The sequence below is a fragment of the Peromyscus californicus genome, unplaced genomic scaffold (genome assembly GCF_007827085.1).
Source record: "Peromyscus californicus insignis strain IS unplaced genomic scaffold, ASM782708v3 Scaffold_24__1_contigs__length_46423439, whole genome shotgun sequence".
Lineage (NCBI taxonomy): Eukaryota > Metazoa > Chordata > Mammalia > Rodentia > Cricetidae > Peromyscus > Peromyscus californicus.
The window spans coordinates 23,494,987-23,513,194 of NW_026294535.1; the positions used below are offsets into that span (position 1 = coordinate 23,494,987).

At 37.6% G+C, this 18,208-nt stretch overlaps 1 protein-coding gene across 3 annotated transcripts in view; it reads right to left on the reverse strand.

Moving 5' to 3' along the window:
* Mettl25 (methyltransferase like 25) overlaps nt 1-18,208 on the reverse strand; it is an 86,398-nt gene that overhangs the window by 52,050 nt on the left and 16,140 nt on the right. For all 3 annotated transcript variants that reach the window (XR_008221660.1, XM_052753251.1, XM_052753252.1), the window contains 2 exons: nt 16,436-17,008; nt 13,638-13,785 (listed from right to left, as the gene is read on the reverse strand). Coding sequence is in view for 2 of the 3 variants with exons in the window: in XM_052753251.1 (XP_052609211.1) it covers nt 13,638-13,785; nt 16,436-17,008 (721 nt within the window). In the remaining variant the exon portion in view is untranslated. The remainder of the gene's footprint in view (nt 1-13,637; nt 13,786-16,435; nt 17,009-18,208) is intronic.

Sequence of the window (18,208 nt, forward strand, 5' to 3'; positions counted from 1 at the left end):
TCAAACTCATGTCCTTATACTTGTGAGACAAGCACTTTACCACTAAACCACCTATCTCCCAGGCCTTTCTTTACTAATTCTGAGTTGATATATTAATTTTTGTTTTAGATTTACTCATTAATATTCTTGGCTTCTCTTATGTCCCATGAACAAACATAAGATGGACTTTTTTGTGCTCAATAAACCCAAGCTACATAAGCTTCAAAAACACTTTCTAGTAATTAGAGAAAATAATGAGGTGCAGACTGAAGAAGGAAGGACACTATATTAAAGATCCATTTTTAAAAAGTGCCAGACAGCTAAAAGATGCCCCAGGGCAGAAAATAAACCAGTGCCAACGTTCTAGAAAACACACAGCTGACTGAGATCAGGTACAGCTGTCAGTGTGAAGGAGCAGCGGAGAGAAAGCCAAATCTACAAATATCTGCACTCACCCCATGCAAACTGCTGGAAGGTTTTCTGTGACATAGGTCCAGCTTTGAAAAGAAAAGAATGTGCTATGTAAGAAAAGCGATCTAGGTAAGTGGCCCTCAAGTTGGCAATGTAATTTACCTACCCACTTGAGCTTTCAAAGAACAATACCAAGAATGATCAGCCCTGATAATTTTTTCAACCTAAGACAGGTCCTGACAGTTTTGAATTGGTCAACTATTAAACTTAATATTGCTGATTAAGGGAATGAAAGCTTAAGTATGCATTTGCTGTGAACTATAGCTGGACTGACTTTTAGAAATCAGACATAAAGACTTTGAGAAACAGAAAACGTATGGGCACTCTACCACCTGTATTTTTAAATTTCACAGAATCAGCCAAATGAAGAATCACAGTAGGAAATCAGAATATCTGGTTATGTAAAGCCAATATAATTATGAAAATGAGACAAAACTAAATCAAAATGGTAGATAAAAATAAGCTAAGTTAAGTTTAAATAACAAAGCTGCGTTGGAAAGCTGTATTCAAATCAAATACCAATATCATTTCCATCACAAGAGATCATCCAAGTTAATTTCCTCGTCTTTCACTAATTTACAGAAGAGTACAAAGGTGAACTAATTTATTCAAGGGCACAACACAGTAGAACAGGAAGTCACCCTCTCTCTGCTGACCAGTGTTTCTGCACTCCTATGGACATTTACAAGCTGCCACCTCGATGCTTCTAATACAAATCGTTACCTAGCTCCAATACCACACTGTGCAGAGGGTTGGAATGGGTAATGGTCCATGTAGGCTCACGTGTTTGAACACTTGTTCCCAAGCTTGTAGCATTGTTTCAGAACACCATGAAACCTTTTGGAAGTAGAGCCTTGAGGGAGGAAGTGGGCCACTTGGGTGGAACTTGAGGCTTTCAAGCCTGGCCTCACTTGCTGTTCACTCCCTATTTCCCAAGTGTCCCAAGTGTGAATGCAGTGTGACCAGCCAGTCAGCTTCCTGCTCCTGCTGTCAAGCCTCCCCTGACTGCTGTACGATGGACTGTATTCCTCCACAACCGTAAGTCAAATAAGCCCTTTCTCCCTTAAAATGGCAGGGTTTTTTTTTATCACAGCAATAGGAGAAAAAAGAAAGAATGAAGATGGGTGAAAGGCACATAATGTTTAATACCCGTACATAACAGTTCGACTGAGATACTGGAGCACCTGGCACCATGTTACCACTGTCTTTTCTTACCTACAACAAATCCTAACATGTTGTAAGTTTATTTAGCTAACTTTATGTGGATACAACTCATACCTAGCAGAGAGGGCTATGGGAGAGGACTCAGTTTGCTAACTGATCCCTAGCTCTAAGCACCATAGGTGGAGTTTTTCATGGCCTGTCAGCCAGCTCCCAAATAAGCACAGAGACTTAATGTGAATATAAATGCTCAGCTGATAGCCTAGGCTTGTTTTTTAGCTAGCTCTTTCTTATAACTTAAATTAACCCATTTCTATTAATCTATGTGCTACCCAAGATTCATACGTACTTCCCATCCTGCTCACTCTGCATCTCATGGCATCTCTTCCTGACTCTACCCTTCTTCCCAGCATTCTCTCTGCCCCCAAAATCCTGCCTACCTAATGGCCATTTAGCTTTTTTATTAAACCAATCACAGTGATATATATTCACAGTGTAAAAGATTATTCCACAAAGCACAATTCTATATTGAACTAGTGTTTAGTGATTTTTCCCACTGCTATGCACTGGGTTTAGTAAATACCTCCTATCTTCTCATAATTTTATAATCCTCATTTTAATTTCAAGGTGGTTTTAAAGTACGAGTTGTTAAACATTTTAGTTTTAGATTAAATATTCATGTTTAGAAAGACCAAAAATAATTCAATGAAAATAAGAGTTGAAATGTAATTAATCACTTATAATTTGTTTTGAAATTTTAATTTCTTACATATTGCACTAGAATTCTCTTAAAAATTCTAGTAATGTAATAGGCATAATGGTAGATCAGCTAATTAAAATACTTTCTCTTCATCATAGAAGTTACAATTTGGAAAAATCTAAGGTTCAGAAGGGAAACTGCAGTCATAGACATCAGAGGTTGGAATGCTCCGCACAGATGAGGTGACTTAGTTGCTTCAACAAGAAAGCTGTGACTTACACAAACATCATGCACATAACAATGCTTTGCACAACATTGGGCACAACTATATTGTGAAGAGCTGGTTCTTCACGGCTGCAGAGATTGCTAACTTTGTGTATCTCAAGTCAACATTAGAGACATCAAGCTGGTAGCCTAAAATAGACCAATTCAGGTGGATTTATACCACAGAAAAATCAGGAAAAGCAATGTGTATACACACACACACACACACACACACACACATATATATTATATAAAATAGCTTTTAGTAAGGGCAACCATTTACCAACACACAACTAGCCACAACCCACTGATATGTTATAAAATCAATTTGGTGAATTGTCATCAGCATTTTACAAATTTGAGAATGCACAGTAGAATAAAAATGTCAACCTACATGATGCTATATTAAGGATCTAATTAAAAAAATAAATGTTAACCAAAAGAAAAAAAATTCCTTTTGTGAAATTGAAGCATTCCTTTTACATTTTACATTTCTATTATTTTAAAACAAAGTAGATAATAATATTTCTTTTTTGTGTGTGGTGGTGGCTACACACACACACACACACACACACACACACACACACACACACAAAATCAGCATGAGTAGAGCCTTGGATTCATATATATGTATGCTCTATCAGGGATTACATGTATCACGACTCTAAAATATATTTGTTTAGGTGATCTTTGTTACTATTCTTATTAAAGAAAAAACATAATTTGCATTCACAAATGTTTTACATCGCATGCTTTGCTAGTTAAAGACCACAGCTTGGGAGAGGAATAAAAGCTTTGGAGTTACCAGACTATCTGGACCTTTCTCTTCCTTCTCAAAGAATGGTGAAAAGAGAAACTAATTTATGAGCAGAAAAGAATCAGAACCAGTGATTTAACGTCAAGTATGAGGTAAGTTTGGTCAACATGGTTATTTCTCCTCAGGATCTCTCTTATCAAATATCTTTAGTTTCATATTGAGTCAGTTGTTTGAAATTTATCGTTTTATTTCCCGTGTTGGTTTGTCTTAGTCACTGTTGCATTGACTTGGGAGTTTGCTTACAGTTTCAGAGGATTAATCAATCCATCCTCATAATGGCAGGAAGCAGGGTCCTACACTGAATGCTTGCTATGTACCACATGTCATGGTGTGTGTTAAATACTGAAGATAAGGCTTTGCTCCAAAGATGTGCCTCTTCGGGAGCCAAATGACTGTTTAACAGTCACGGGTCATCCTGAGCCTTCTCAACCCCTTCTCTTAGAGCTCAGGTGACCCACACAAATGGTAACAGAACAGAACAACAAAACCAATTCAGACACAAAAGAAAAAGAAAGGAGGAGAAATTAAAAGTGGACATACCAGCTGGGAGCGTGGAAGTGTGTGCTTTAATCCCAGCACTTGGGAGACAGAGGCAGGCAGATTTCTGTGTTTGAGGTCAGCCAGTGAGTTCCACCCCAGGCAGGACTATACAGTGAGAGCCTATCTCAAAACAATAATACAACAAAGCCCCTGGATATATCAATTAAAATCATGTTAATCTCATCTCAGTAGATGAGTCATCTGTTATATACATACAAAAACTGGAAGACAATACATCTCAACAACTTTTGAATTTCCAGCTAAAGAGTTAACTGCAATCAAATATGTTCACTTACTAAAGTGAATTTTACACAAGACAAGATGTACTGTCAGGCCTATATTGATAAGATAGCAATTAAAATTGCTGCAATGATGGGACTAATTTACTGCTATTACTTTTACTAAGAAAATAGTCCTATTAATACCACACATTAAATATCAAGAAGAATAGAACACAAGAAAAGTTTGTTTTTATACAGTTATGTTAGATTCTCAAATAGGCTCAGCACACTGTTATTTAACCTTCAGATCTCTTTAGATTGGTGGTTCTCAACCTGTGGGTCCCAATATCCTTGGGGTCACATATCAGATATTTAAATTACAATTCATAGCAGTAGCAAAATTACAGTTATGAAGCAGAAATGAAATAATTTTATGGTTGGGGGTCACCACAACACGAGGAACTGTATGTAAGAGCCACAGCATTAGAAAGGTTGATGGTTTAGATGAAGTAGCTCTAACTTGAAAGCAATGAACCCAATTCTTAAAACCCCAAACAGTGAATCAGACTAAATATCTAGCTTTTATTCGCCTTTGGGAATTCTTGTTTGGTACGAAATGTGTCAGTGTGAAAGATGCTCCTACAAGTTGTCTCCAACACTTCACTGCCTAATAAATCCACAACCAAATAACCAGACAGACTAACAACCAACGTGAGGATTATGGTAGGGAGGAACCTTGTGACCCATTAAGGACTGAGGGCAAGCACCCACGTGAGGCTGTTTGACTGACAGTGACTGCAGCAGACTTTCTAGAGGCAGGCCAGGAGCAGGTGGGGAAGGACTGGACCAGGCAGAGATCAGTTAGTTCTGTGATCTGTGGCCAGGGTTGTTCCTGGTAAAGCCAGGGAGGGGCTCTGAAACTATTAGACTCTCCAGCATACCAGCACTTTCTCTACTCCGACAGTACTCTCCTATCACTGAAACTGCCACATACACCGAGAATAAAGAAGTTACCTTTCATCGCTCCGACTGATCTATGATGCTCATTCAGAGCACTGATAATGTCTAACGAGACATTTTAACGGGACAGTAGGCAGATGCAAGCCTTTAAGTTATGCTGAACAAACAAATATACAAGACAAAAACCAACCAGGGCATATCCTGTGCTTTGGGCAGCTTTAAGAGCAACAAGAGGGCCCGTGAGATGGCTTAGCAGGTAAACATGGTGGCTGCTGAAGCGTGACAGCCGGAGTACAATCCTCAGAACCCATGTGAAGGCAGAAAATCAGAATGGAATACACCAACTCATTCTCTGACAGACGCACACAAGCCACGGCATCCTCTCGCCACCCCCCTACACTCATAATAAATTAAAAAAAAAAAACTAAGTACAACAAAAACAAAACAAAAAACAGCTAGAAACTCTGCCTAGGAGCTGTGCTCTCATGCTTCGTCACTATCAATTATGTCTCATCTCTACTCCTAACTCAACTGGATCGCCATAATTTAGAATCAATGAGATTCACTTGGTCCGAAGGTTACACAAGGACTCAATGTCCCTGTTCAATGATACCTGGACATGATTAAGGTTCTCTTATCAAGGAGAGATGCACAGATCTGGATCAGTCCAGGTATATGCCAACACATTCCATTTCCACTTGTAAAGAAAAAAAAAAAACAAAACAAAAACCGAGGTTGCACTGAAATGTTTAAAACAAAACAAAGCAAAACTACTTACTCCTTCTAGGAGAAGAAATAATATGACTACTTCAATTTAATTATGGTAATACTCAAAATCAAGACAGAATAGTAAAACATTAGTTAACAGTTAAGCTTTGGAAAATAAGTATTTTATAATGCACTGCAATAAAACTGTTTCTGGTACTTAATGTTCACTTGGAGGCTACTGGTTCATAATGTAAAATATATAAAAGCACTTTTTAAAACATATGGTATAAATATAAATTTAGTATTATAATAATTTACAGAACATTGTTGTTTTTTTTTTTCTTTTGAAAACTCACATTCATGACAGACCACCTCTATGGTCTACCACAGTGTTACTGAGTAAATATATTCACTCAAGACACATATTGTTTACATAGTAAATATAATTATAAAAAGTTGCAATGTACATACCAGAATTGTCTGCTAACTGTGTAAGAGCATTAACAGCTCAAATTTATACCACAACTCAAAAACAGCTGTTGAAATAAAGTGAGGACAAAGAGGCAGGTGTCTAAGATATGAGGCAAGGGACACATAACATTGGTCCATTCCGGGACAGAACTCTATGGAACCTAGAGCTTGAGATAGGACAGGAATTAGGCTAACCTTGTCCACACAAACCTTTGCCCTGCAAAGTTGATAGTTTTACTATAGTGACTAAACTATACAGTGATGTATTTCTAATTTTGTAAAGAACTCTAGTGCCGGGGCTGGAGAGCTAGCTCAGTTGTTAAGAACCTGGTTGCTCTTGCATAGAGGACCCAGGTTTGCTTCCCAGCACCCACATGGTGGCTCAGAACCATCTGGAGCTCCAGTCTCAGGGGATCTGATGCCCTCTTCTGACCACTGCAGGCAAATGGTGTACATACATTCATGGAGGTAAAACACTCATATACATTAAACAACACGTATGCTCTCTCTCTCTGTCTCTCTCTCTGTCTCTCTCTATCTCTGTCTCTCTATCTCTGTCTCTCTCTCTCTCTGTCTCTCTCTCTCTCTCTCTCTCTCTCACACACACACACACACACACACACACACACACCCCATGTGCTTACCAATAAAGAAATGTAAGCTATCAACAACACTCTAGTGACACTATAATTACCTTGGCTTCTCTCTCAGTTGCTTGTCTCCTCAGGACAAAGCTGCTTATTCTGGCTCACGTTTCAAGGGGACCATCCACCACAGCACAGGAATCCTGGCAGCAGGGTCTTAAGGCACTTGACCCATTGCATCCATAGCCAGGAAGCAGAAAGAAATGAATGCCTGTGCTTGCTTGCTTTTTCCTTTTTATCCAGTCAAGAGTCCCAACGCATGAAATGGTACCATCCACATTTAGGGTGAATCTTCCCATTCAACTCATCTCATCATTTAATCCAGACAATCTCATACAGCTGCGCCCAGGGATTTGTCTCCAAGGTGAGTCTAAATCTCACTGGCTTGACAATCAAGATTAACTATCACTGATACTCCTTGGTTGGTTTCAGGCTTTCTTCCATCAATCTGTCTAGTTTCTAACCCATGACTCCAGATTTACAACCCAATTTCCTCTGTTCTTGAACCTGCATCTGCTAGAAAACTAGAGGCCTGTTCTGAGGGCTTTGTTAGGAACAATGAGTCTAGCTTTCTGTATGGTGACTTTGATAAGTCTTGCTGCGGTCTTGTAGCTCAACCTTTGGTTCTGATCTGCAAAGGGCATCTGTAGTCCACCTCAGTCTATGCACAGGAGAAGTTAAAATAAATATTATGTGTATTTTCTTAAACATATTTCTACAAACCATTTTCTCAAATTCTATGTCTTAAAAATAATCATAATAAATTCCTTGTTTTCAAAGTGGTATTCATCGGAAGTACTTATGGAGCTTCTTAAACTTACATATAATCAAGTTCTATTCCTAGAGGCTATAATTCCGATGGTCACAGGCAGTTCTCCAGCATCCTGCAGTGACAAATTTGATTCAGCCATGCAATCAGAGTTAAGAAGCAAAACTGCAGGAATGGCTTTATCATTTCTCTTTTACTACAGTGAGGATATGATAAGAAAATGAAAGTGCAATATGGCAAAAGGTGAAGGTGTCTACCTGGCTTCCAAATCTACCTGGTCTTGTACAGAAGACAGAGAACAGTCCAGGCAAAACTAATTATTCTGCTTACTACTTGCTTTTGTCCAATTTCTCCTTTTTCTTGGCTGTGTGACTGTTTTCCTGATGTCCAGGCCCTTGTAGTTACCCATGCTGTATATATCTCGACACATTTCAAACATCAGCCAGACTGCTGTCCTGCAGTTTATACTCTGCTTTCCTGACAAGCAGCACTCCCAACTCTTTGTTCATCTCAGGTACACATGAGAAAAACAGGTAACACTAAGATGTAAGTGTTTGATTTACCCGACCAAAGCTTATTACAATCTGTTTGATAATACCAAAGATTATCTGTAGATAAGATATTCTTCACAGGACGGTCTTCCCATGAATTAATAAAGCCCACAGGGAGAGAAAATGAGGGCCTGTGACTGTTGGTCTTTGAGGACAAATTTTCACAATTCTTCTTTTTGTCTATCTTAGGACCCCAAATGTCCAGTGAACTCATTGAATAATGGTAACTTCCCCTGTAGGTGGAGAGCACAAAGCAGCCTCCTTAGGTAGGGTCTAAGACTGGTGCTTGAGAATCTGTTAACAAAGGTTCCCATTTGTAGAATGTAAACAAGCAGTGATTTTTTTTTTCAGTGAATGTACTCAAAATATTCAAAGATTAGTTTATGAATAACAACATACTAACCAAACAAAGAAATCAGGTGAACCAAGAAATTCTTTAGAAAAAAGCCTATAAAGTAAATGACAATATAAAAGAGGACTCATTTACTATGAAAATTGTGCCTCACAAATGCAATGAAATGGACATTAAGACAGTTACTGCTTACAAAGCAAGTATGGGTAAGAACAGGGCAGGACAGATAACAACTATGAAGAGAAACACTCACCATGAAGGTAAAACCGTAGTAGGTCTGACTTTATACTCACCACCTTGTTCTACTGCAGCCTCCTATCTCCTTACCTGATTGAACTCTGTAATCTGTCAAAATGCACTGCACACAGCTGTACTGGAACATGCTGTTAACCCCTTAGATTGAGATGGATATACTACTGTGCTCCAGATATAATACTGTTTTATAACTAAGATATATGACATATTCTATATTTATAACACTACAGAGCATTTACAGTACTACACTGAAGCTCATGTTAGAAAAAACCAGAGTTGAACACTGATGTCATATTTTGTGTTTTCCACACAGTAAAATGGACCTCTTGTCTTAGTTAGGGTTTCTGTTGCTGTGAAGACACATCATGACCACAGCAACTCTTATAAAGGAAAACTTTTAATGGGGAGGCTTACATTTTCAGAGGTTTAGTCCATTACCATCATGTTGGGACACTGCAGCATGTAAGCAGACATGGTGCTGGAGAAGGAGCTGAGATTCCTACATCTTGATCCTGCAGGCAACAGGAAGTGAACTATCTCACTGGGCATGGCTTAAGCATTTCTGAGACCTCAATGCCCGCCTCCACATTGACACACTTCCTCCAACAAGACCACACCCACTCCACCTAGGCTACACCTCCTAGTAGTGCCACTCCCTTTGGGGACCATTTTCTTTCAGACCACCACAACCACCATCTATACATTTTTGTTCATTTTAAACAAACATTCTACATATAAACATGGTACATAAATATTTTGGAATCATCAAAAGAAGACTAAGAGAATATTCTCTATACAGATATAGAAAGGCCATCAAAGTATATAAAGAAATGTAAGGTAACAGAACAGTTGTAGCCAGAAGGTATTCACAGCATACAGAAAGACATCCCACAGCAGTTTATATGGTTCTTTGTTAAAATATAATAACACAAAAGGTGTATATAACTATGTGTATTTTTATTCTAGAAAGACTTCGAGGAAAAAATAATGTGCATGGGGACTCTGTATTTAAATTTTTTTCTATTCTCCCACTTCCTAGTCTAAATTAGTTTTACAACTTATAAAGTTATTAGGAAGGTTCCTAGAATTAAGTTTATTTATTTTTTTTGAAGAAGTTCTTCAAAGGCAAAGATGGAATTTCATATATTTTGTATTATCACCACTGAAAACAGACTGGAAACAGGTGACATTCCATGAATGTTTGCTGAACTGAACTGTTTGTCACCTCTTTATGCATCTTAGCCCTTTCCTCGAGTATTAATGTTTATGAGCTACTCCCTGAGTTCTTCCTTTATTATACCTAAAGTGTCAAGTCTAGCACCTTAAAAAGAGTCGGTGGTTTGAATAATGGCCCACAGAGGCTCATGTATTTGAATTGTTAGTCACCAGGGAGTGGCCCTATTTGAAAGGACTAGGAGGTGTAGCCTTGTTGCAATAGGCATGGCCTTGCTAGGGGAAGTGTGTCACTGAGGGTGGGCTTTGAGGTTTAAAAAGCCCAAGCCAAGCCGGCCCAGTGGCTCTCTCTTACTGCTTCCTTCATATCCTGATGTAGAACTCTTGGTTACCATGTAAGCCTGTGTGCTACCAGTTCCCCACCATGCTGATAATGGACTAAACCTCTGAAACTGTAAGCCAGCCCCAATTAAATGTTTTCTTTTATAGTAGCTGCCATGGCCATGGTGTCTTTTCACAGCAATGAAACAGTAACTAAGATACCTTCCTTCTCACTTGTATAAAATGCAGCTGCTCTGACAAAAAAGAGTGCTTTGCCCCGGTACTTGATGACTTCTTTGAAATACTCTCTTAAACTCAACACATTATTCATTCTTATCAATATGTTTAAGTTGATATGGTTAATTCTGCACACAAGAAATCATGTACATTCTCTAATGGCTCATTACCAAATTATTCTCTGGGAAATCTGGTGGTTTGAGTGAGAATGGTCCCTATAGACTCATATATTTGAATGCTGGGTCCCCAGTTGGTGGAACTCTTTGGGTTGTTGTGGTGTTATTGAAAGAAGTGTGTTACTGGGGGTGGGCTTTGAAGTTTCAAAAGCCCATGTAATTTCCAGTTAGCTCTCACTTCCTCAGGGTTGTTTTCTCAAGATGTGAGCTCTCAGCTAAACCTTTAATGTCAGGCCTGTCTATTTGCTGCCATATCCCTCGCCATGATAGTCATAGACTCCCCCTCTCAAACTATAAGACCCCAATAATAAACTCTTCTGTAAGTCGCCTTGGTCATGGTATCTTAGCAACCAATAAAAAAAGTAGCTGGGACAGAAGTTGGAACCAGGAAGTGGGATACTGCTGTGATAGGCTGACTATGCTACTTTTTGGGAGGACTTTGGAACTCAGGATTAAGAAAGTGGTTGACTGCTACATCCTGGGCTTACTGGGACATCCTAGTAAGAGCCTGGAAGACAGAGGTGTTGAGAGCAATCTGGACTAAGCATCAGTCACATGGGTTTGGATTTAGAGTCATGGAGGACACAGGAGCAAGGGGGTTGTGGAATTTTCCTTCATAGTTATAGAAAGCCACTGAAACCAAGCATGAGGTTGGGGAGTTTCTGCATGGAGGCCTGAAAAAACTTGCATGAAGCTGTAAAAGTGAAGCCTGGATTGCACTGGAGACCCCAAAATGTTGCAACTGCCAGAGCCATAGATGTCTGCCAGGAAAAGTTATACACAGGGAGTGCAACCAGCCAGAGAGAGAAATACGTTACAGTCAGCAAAGCTGAAAGGGTGGAGCCATCTAAACTCTTTGACATTAGAGAGGACTTGGGAGTTTGTCCTGCTGAGTTTCAGGCTTGCTTTGGTCCTATCTTCTAACTTTTGAAATGGTAAACTACATTCTGTGCCACTGTATGTTGGGAGTATGCAATCTGGTTGTTGATTTTATAGGGAGTTACAATTAAGAGATTTTCTTAATTAGAAGTTTTAGAAGAGACTTTGACTTTTAAACTGTAGAGATTATGAAAGACTACAGGGACCTTTGAAGATGGACTAGATGCATTTTGCAATATGACATAGCCACAAGCCTATAGAAGTCACGAAGTGGAATGTGGTGGTTTGAATCAGAATGGCCCCTCGAGGCTCATATAGTTGAATGTTTGGTTCCCTGTTGGTAGAACTATTTGGAAATGGTTAGGATGTATGACCTTGTTGGAGGAAGTTTGTCCCTGGAGGTGCGCTTTGAGACTTGAAAAGCCCACACCATTCCCAGGTAGCCCTCTCTCTCTGCCTGGTGCTTGTTGTCCATATGTCCAACATATGTTGTCCATATGTCTCAGCTGTTGCTCTAGCCTCATACTGTCTGCCTAGCGCCATGCTCCCTGGCATGGTCATGGAGTCTAACCCTATGGAACTGTGAGCTAGCCTCAAATTGAACTCTTTTAAGTTGCCCTGGTCATGGTGTTTTGTCACGTCAATATAAAAGTAACTAAGACATGAGGGGAAAAAGGGGGAGTCAATAAGTGCATGGGTATACCAGTTGTTCAATTCCTTCAGGCTCTCCCAGTGCCTCTCTAACATATCTGTCCAGTGTTCTATGGCTGTGAAGAGACACCATGACTGTGGCAACTCTTAGAGAGGAAAACATTTAACTGGGGCTGGCTTACAGTTTCAGAGGTTTAGTCCATTATCAGCGTGGCAGAAAGCAGTGCAGAATGCAGGCAGAGGTGGTGCAGGAGAGGCAGCTGAGAGTTCTACATCTGACTCTATGGGCATCAGAGACACTGGGCCTGGCTTGAGCACTTGAAACCGCAAAGCCCACCCCCAGTGACACACTTCCTCCAACAAGGCCATACCTACTGTAACAAGACCCCACCTCTTAATTCCTGCCAAGTAGTGCCACTCCCAATGACCAAGCATTCAAATTTATGAGCCTATGGGGACCTTTTTTTTTTTCAAACCACCACAATTTCCTCTTCAAACTTTGATTACAATACTACCTAATATATGAGAGAACTACTACTATTAATAGTGTAAAATCTATTGAAACAAATTTGAAACAGCAGTTTTGAAGCTATATCTTATAGAGAGATTTATCATATAAAATGCACCAAGCAAATGCTATATTAGAAGCTGCCAACACATCTTTCATTTTTCTCTGCAGGCAGCGTCCAGAGAGCACAGACTGAATATTACTATTTTAATAAAAACAACCTTACTAAAGCTTTCTAAATTCACAGAAATCTACGTATGCTGATTTTTCTTTTTTAAGAAAGAAATATTAATTTTTCAGAAATGGCGAAAACTTTGGAAATGAGAATAAATTTTTGTTCTTATGATGAAAACAACAGTTTTACTCTCACAATCAAAGCAAAACTTAGAAGTATTTATAAATATGAGTCCTACAAAATATACATCATTAGTGAAATTATAAGTATTTGCAAAATTTTTAGTGTTCAGTAAGTCCACTTTATGGTCAAAGAATGATATTTTATCTAATTCCCTTAATATTATTAATGTTAAATTTGCAAGAAAATTTGATGTTATCTTAATTGCTAATTCAAGTCACAATAATGGCTGGGCATGGTGATAAGCCTCTAATCCAAGCACTCAGAGGGCAGAGGCAGATGGATCTCTGAGTTCATGCCAGCCTGGTCTTTATAGTGAGCCATAGGACATCTAAGACTACAACACAGTGAGCTGCTTTCTCAAAAACAAAACAAGACAAATCAATCAAGATACAATAATGACCAAAAGAGAAATAGAAAATAGCTACAATAACTGAAATGAGTCAGAATTATGACACACAGAATGCTTACTACCTTTATGCTGGTCTTCAAATTCTTCAGATAAGAGATGGTAGCAACAACCCACACTGCAAACTCCCTTGACTTCAGACTTGGATGCAAATATCCGTAGAGTGTTTGGTGCAAGGTCACCACAAGTATGAAGACCCACCACTAAACAGTCCTTTAGAGACAAAGCAAAACAACAACAAAACAACAAAAGGCAATTAAAAGAAGAGTTTAAAACTATACATGTGAAGATTTTAAGTGTCTTTTCAAATATGTGAACTTTTAAGTGATCAATTCTACATAAAAAGTATTACAAATCATTTTATATGCAAAATAAATTATTATTCCTTTTAGGCAAAATGGCCATACTTTCACTACAGCTACTATTTTGTTTTGTTTTGTTTTTTAATTTCTTCATTTGTATTTTTTCTCATTTCTTTTACAGCTAACATTTGCTTAACAGCTCGATACTGCACATTAAAGGTTAAGGTTGGATGAACAATGCAACTACTCGATAAACCTGAGTTGAGATGTTTATATGATACTATGACTATCCTAGGCAAATTCTTTTATTGATTGAACTTATTCAGGCTGCCTACCTTGTAAAGCCTGGTTATAAGAAACATAAAAGTACAAATTGTCATTTCTAGCATAATGCCAATATGTTTAGTTTATTCGTTGACCAAATTTAATAAAAATCAAGACATGTATTTTTGCTCTCAATTTTCAAACATGAATTTTATATAAAAATTGTCTTATGAAATGCTTTTTCCAATTACTCAAATTCTAATTTAAATGTACTTACATGAAATTGGTACAAATGTATACATGCACAGAATTTTGTCAATCTAAAAATCATCCCATAGTTGAATTTATTATTGCTTTGTTTAACATGAATCATAAAATGAATTAAAGAGGAGCAAATGGGACCTTTCATGAAGTCAATTTGTGTCCATATACTTTTGTAATTTGGAACTAAAGCCTTTTAGGAAAGTTGCATTATCTGAGGTTTTAAGAAGATACACTTAAACACAGACATTCCATGGGTCACATTATTATTATATTTATGATATAAATATACTCATAGCAATTTCTCATGTTTTCTTCACAACAACACACAAAAAAAGTCATCAAATTCCCTATGTAAAGAATTATTCAGCCAACAGCTCAATTTTTATAGTACCAATTAGAATTAGTTTTAAAGGCATGGTGGTAACAAGGCTATAGTCCCAGTACTCAGGAGGCTGAGGCAAGAGAATTGCCATGAGTTTGAGGCTATCCTGGGCTACATAATGAGTTATAGGCTAGCCAGGCTTACATAGCAAGACTCTGTCTCAAAAGAAAAGAAAAGAAAAGAATTAAAAAGAAAAGAAAAGGAAAGAAAACAAACAAAAATACTGATGATACTGTTTAAGAGGTATCAAAGAACTAGGTAATTACCAATAAATCCAATTATACAAATGAAATATATCAATATCACTAAGAACATAAACTTGAGAAACAGAGTCTAGTTGATGATTTTGCAAATTTATTTAACTTTTCGGTTTGTTACAGACTCCTTATAATGTCTTCCTACCTAATCCAGGCTGTCCTTGAATTCAGGATCGTCCTACTTCGGTCTTTATGCTGTCTACAGAGGTGTGCCACTACGCTCAGGTTGTACGGATCTAGTAATATAATTCCAAGACTATTTTGGAAAACTGAAGTGACAAAATATACTTAAATTTTGAATTTTAATGGGATAGCCTAATTACTCCTTTTAAATTCATGAGGACTAATATTCCTTTAACTGGTACCTCTTTTATGTATCTGGCAGGAAGGGGGCTTTGGAGAGATGCTCACTGGTTAAAAGCATGTACTACACTTGCAGAGAACCCAAGTTCAGTTCTCAGCATGCAGGTTGGGAGCCTTAACCACTCGCCTATACCTCTAGATCCATGGCATTTCCCTCTCTTCTGGCTTATGTAGTTGCTGCACTAACATCCACATAGAGACTCATATATGCACATAATTTAGAAATAACAATAAAATCTTAATAAAAAATCTCTGTGGCGAAGGAAACTTCTCTTTGTAAAGACCATATAAAACAAAGATTTGAATGTATAAAGATTTCTGGCACTTTGTTTAGCCATAACTTTTAGGAAGATTTTTAAAAATTAAAAAAAAGAATAATATTAACTTCAAAAGATACATTGTCTTATAAAAAAGTTAGGCTACATAATCTGTAGAAGCTTCTAGAAAATACTGTTTTAACATATAATAGGGTACTTAAGATGTACTGTCTTTCAATTATATAACTTGACAACTTAGAAAACATTACAGCCTTAAAGAATTCTCAGAGGCTATTCTTGCTCTAGGACATTGCATGTCTGTCAATAAATTTATGCTAATTACCTCTTTATCTGTTCTCACTGCCCTGACCTGATCAAGTGTGTATGCATGAAAACCTGTTGTACTTCATGAACATCTAATATTACTATAAGTGTCAATTCAAAACAATAAAAATTGTGAAAACACTAAGACTTTTCTTGGACTAGAATTTTAACAGTCTCTGAACTGTGGATATGATAATTTGGCTTACTGACTAGCATTTGTGCTAGCTCTTCTATGTAGAAGCGAAATGAGTAGAGGATTTTGTATTATATAGTATGTGCTTATTAAATTTTGACAGTTTTGGGTACAAAGAAAGCCATCTTAGGATTTTATTCTGGATCTTTAGAATTGATGTGTCAGATAATATCACCTAAGTACAACAACAAGCTCTTCAAATTGTATTCCATATTGACAGCATTCTTTCAAAGCAGAGGATTCAAAAGTAGACTCACCTCCAGATCTTTAACAATGTCGTGCAATTCTGAATCAGCAGTGATAAAAGAAGTCAGTGGTGAATATATACTTGAGTCACTAGGTTTGGATGTCGTCACCTTTCTTCTCCATTTCCTCACTTCCAACATCTCGGTGTTGTGTACCTGGGATGAAGTAGGTTCAACGGCATCAACAGGCAAAATGTCCATGAGAGACAAGGCAGTTTCAAGTGGCTGAGCATGGAGATTTCCTTGTCGTTGCCTAATGACCGAACCTGCTGACTTTGAAAACTCTGGCAAAACATTGGCAGACAAGTCTTGAGTCACAAGAGTGTTCGTCGGTGCACTCTCAAAACCTCCCTTACACTTTACTTCCTTTTGCACTTCCTTTCCTTCCGGCATTTTTAATGCCGGTCCATGGGCATCTCCTCTTGTCTGAGCATGATACAGGTTCCAGTGTTTCTTCAACTTCCTGTTTCTCTCCTTAGCTCCATGAGTGTTAGTATTTGAGGAATCGATGCCATAAACATTTAAACCATACTTTAAGGACAAAAAGGAGCTTAGGTAGCCTTTACCAGAACCCACGTCAATTATCTGAGGAAAACAAAAAAGAATGAATTCAGGATTTTTTAGTTAGTTAAATGGTAGTAGAAACATTCCAGATATTTTATTAAGATGAATAAGCAAATGTAATATATCATTTATATAATCTATCCTATCTCAGATATGAGTCTAAAGTTTTACACCAAAACCATTTTTTATCATAACTTGTATTACCATCCTAAAAATACCTTTTTCGACCAAAAAACATTTTCTTAAACAACTTAAGCTCTTATGTCTCTCAACCTTATGCATTTTACATTTCTTTTATGAGTTTCTTTCTGAATTTGGTAACAAGGAAAACTTTAACTATAACTATCCTATCTACAGCTCTATCAGAGACCTGAGGAAGACATAATATTACCTGAGCAAACAGGAAGTGCAGAGCAAACAAGTTCCAAAACTATAGAAATGACAGACGGGCTGGCTGCCTGGACAGCCACTCGAGGTTCCTCTGCAATACTGGGACATCCAATTTTGACCTACAGGTCTAGAATATCTTACAGACTTTTCTATGAAGCAGGAAATTCTGAAAGACTTTATGTCCTACTATGTCTTGGCAAAATTCGGCAGTGCCTTGTTTGTCCAATTTGGACAGCATACTGTCAGCAGTCGAGGCAAGGGCAGTTTCTTGTCCAGTGACTAACCTTGCCACAATGAAAGCAAACTCTATATGGAGGTTCTTCAATGCCCATAATCCTTTTTAAAAGTAGATTGGTTCTGGCAGGAGCAGATGTGTCTCATTGTCATAAAAAGCCTTATGTTATTAAAACATTAAAATGCCATATTCTGTAGGTCTCTGAAGTGTTTGAAGACCATCTATCTATCTAAAATATTTTTGACCTTAAACGTATACTTAACATGGCCACAAATGTGATTGTTAGATGACTAACTACTAACCTGTATATCTTAATTATCCTAAATAGTTTGTAATAATAACTTTCAAGGACTAGATATTTACATTACAATGTTAAATGAGCTACATCGGTACAATATTTTAAAGAGTAGAAACATATATACAGTATAAAAAAGAACCTTAAATTTGTATCAATACACAAAAATTACTTAAAACAAGAGTAGAAACATATATACAGTATAACAAGAAAACCCTTAAATTTGTATGAATATACAATATTTTAAAGAGTAGAAACATATATACAGTATAAAAAAAGAACCTTAAATTTGCATCAATAT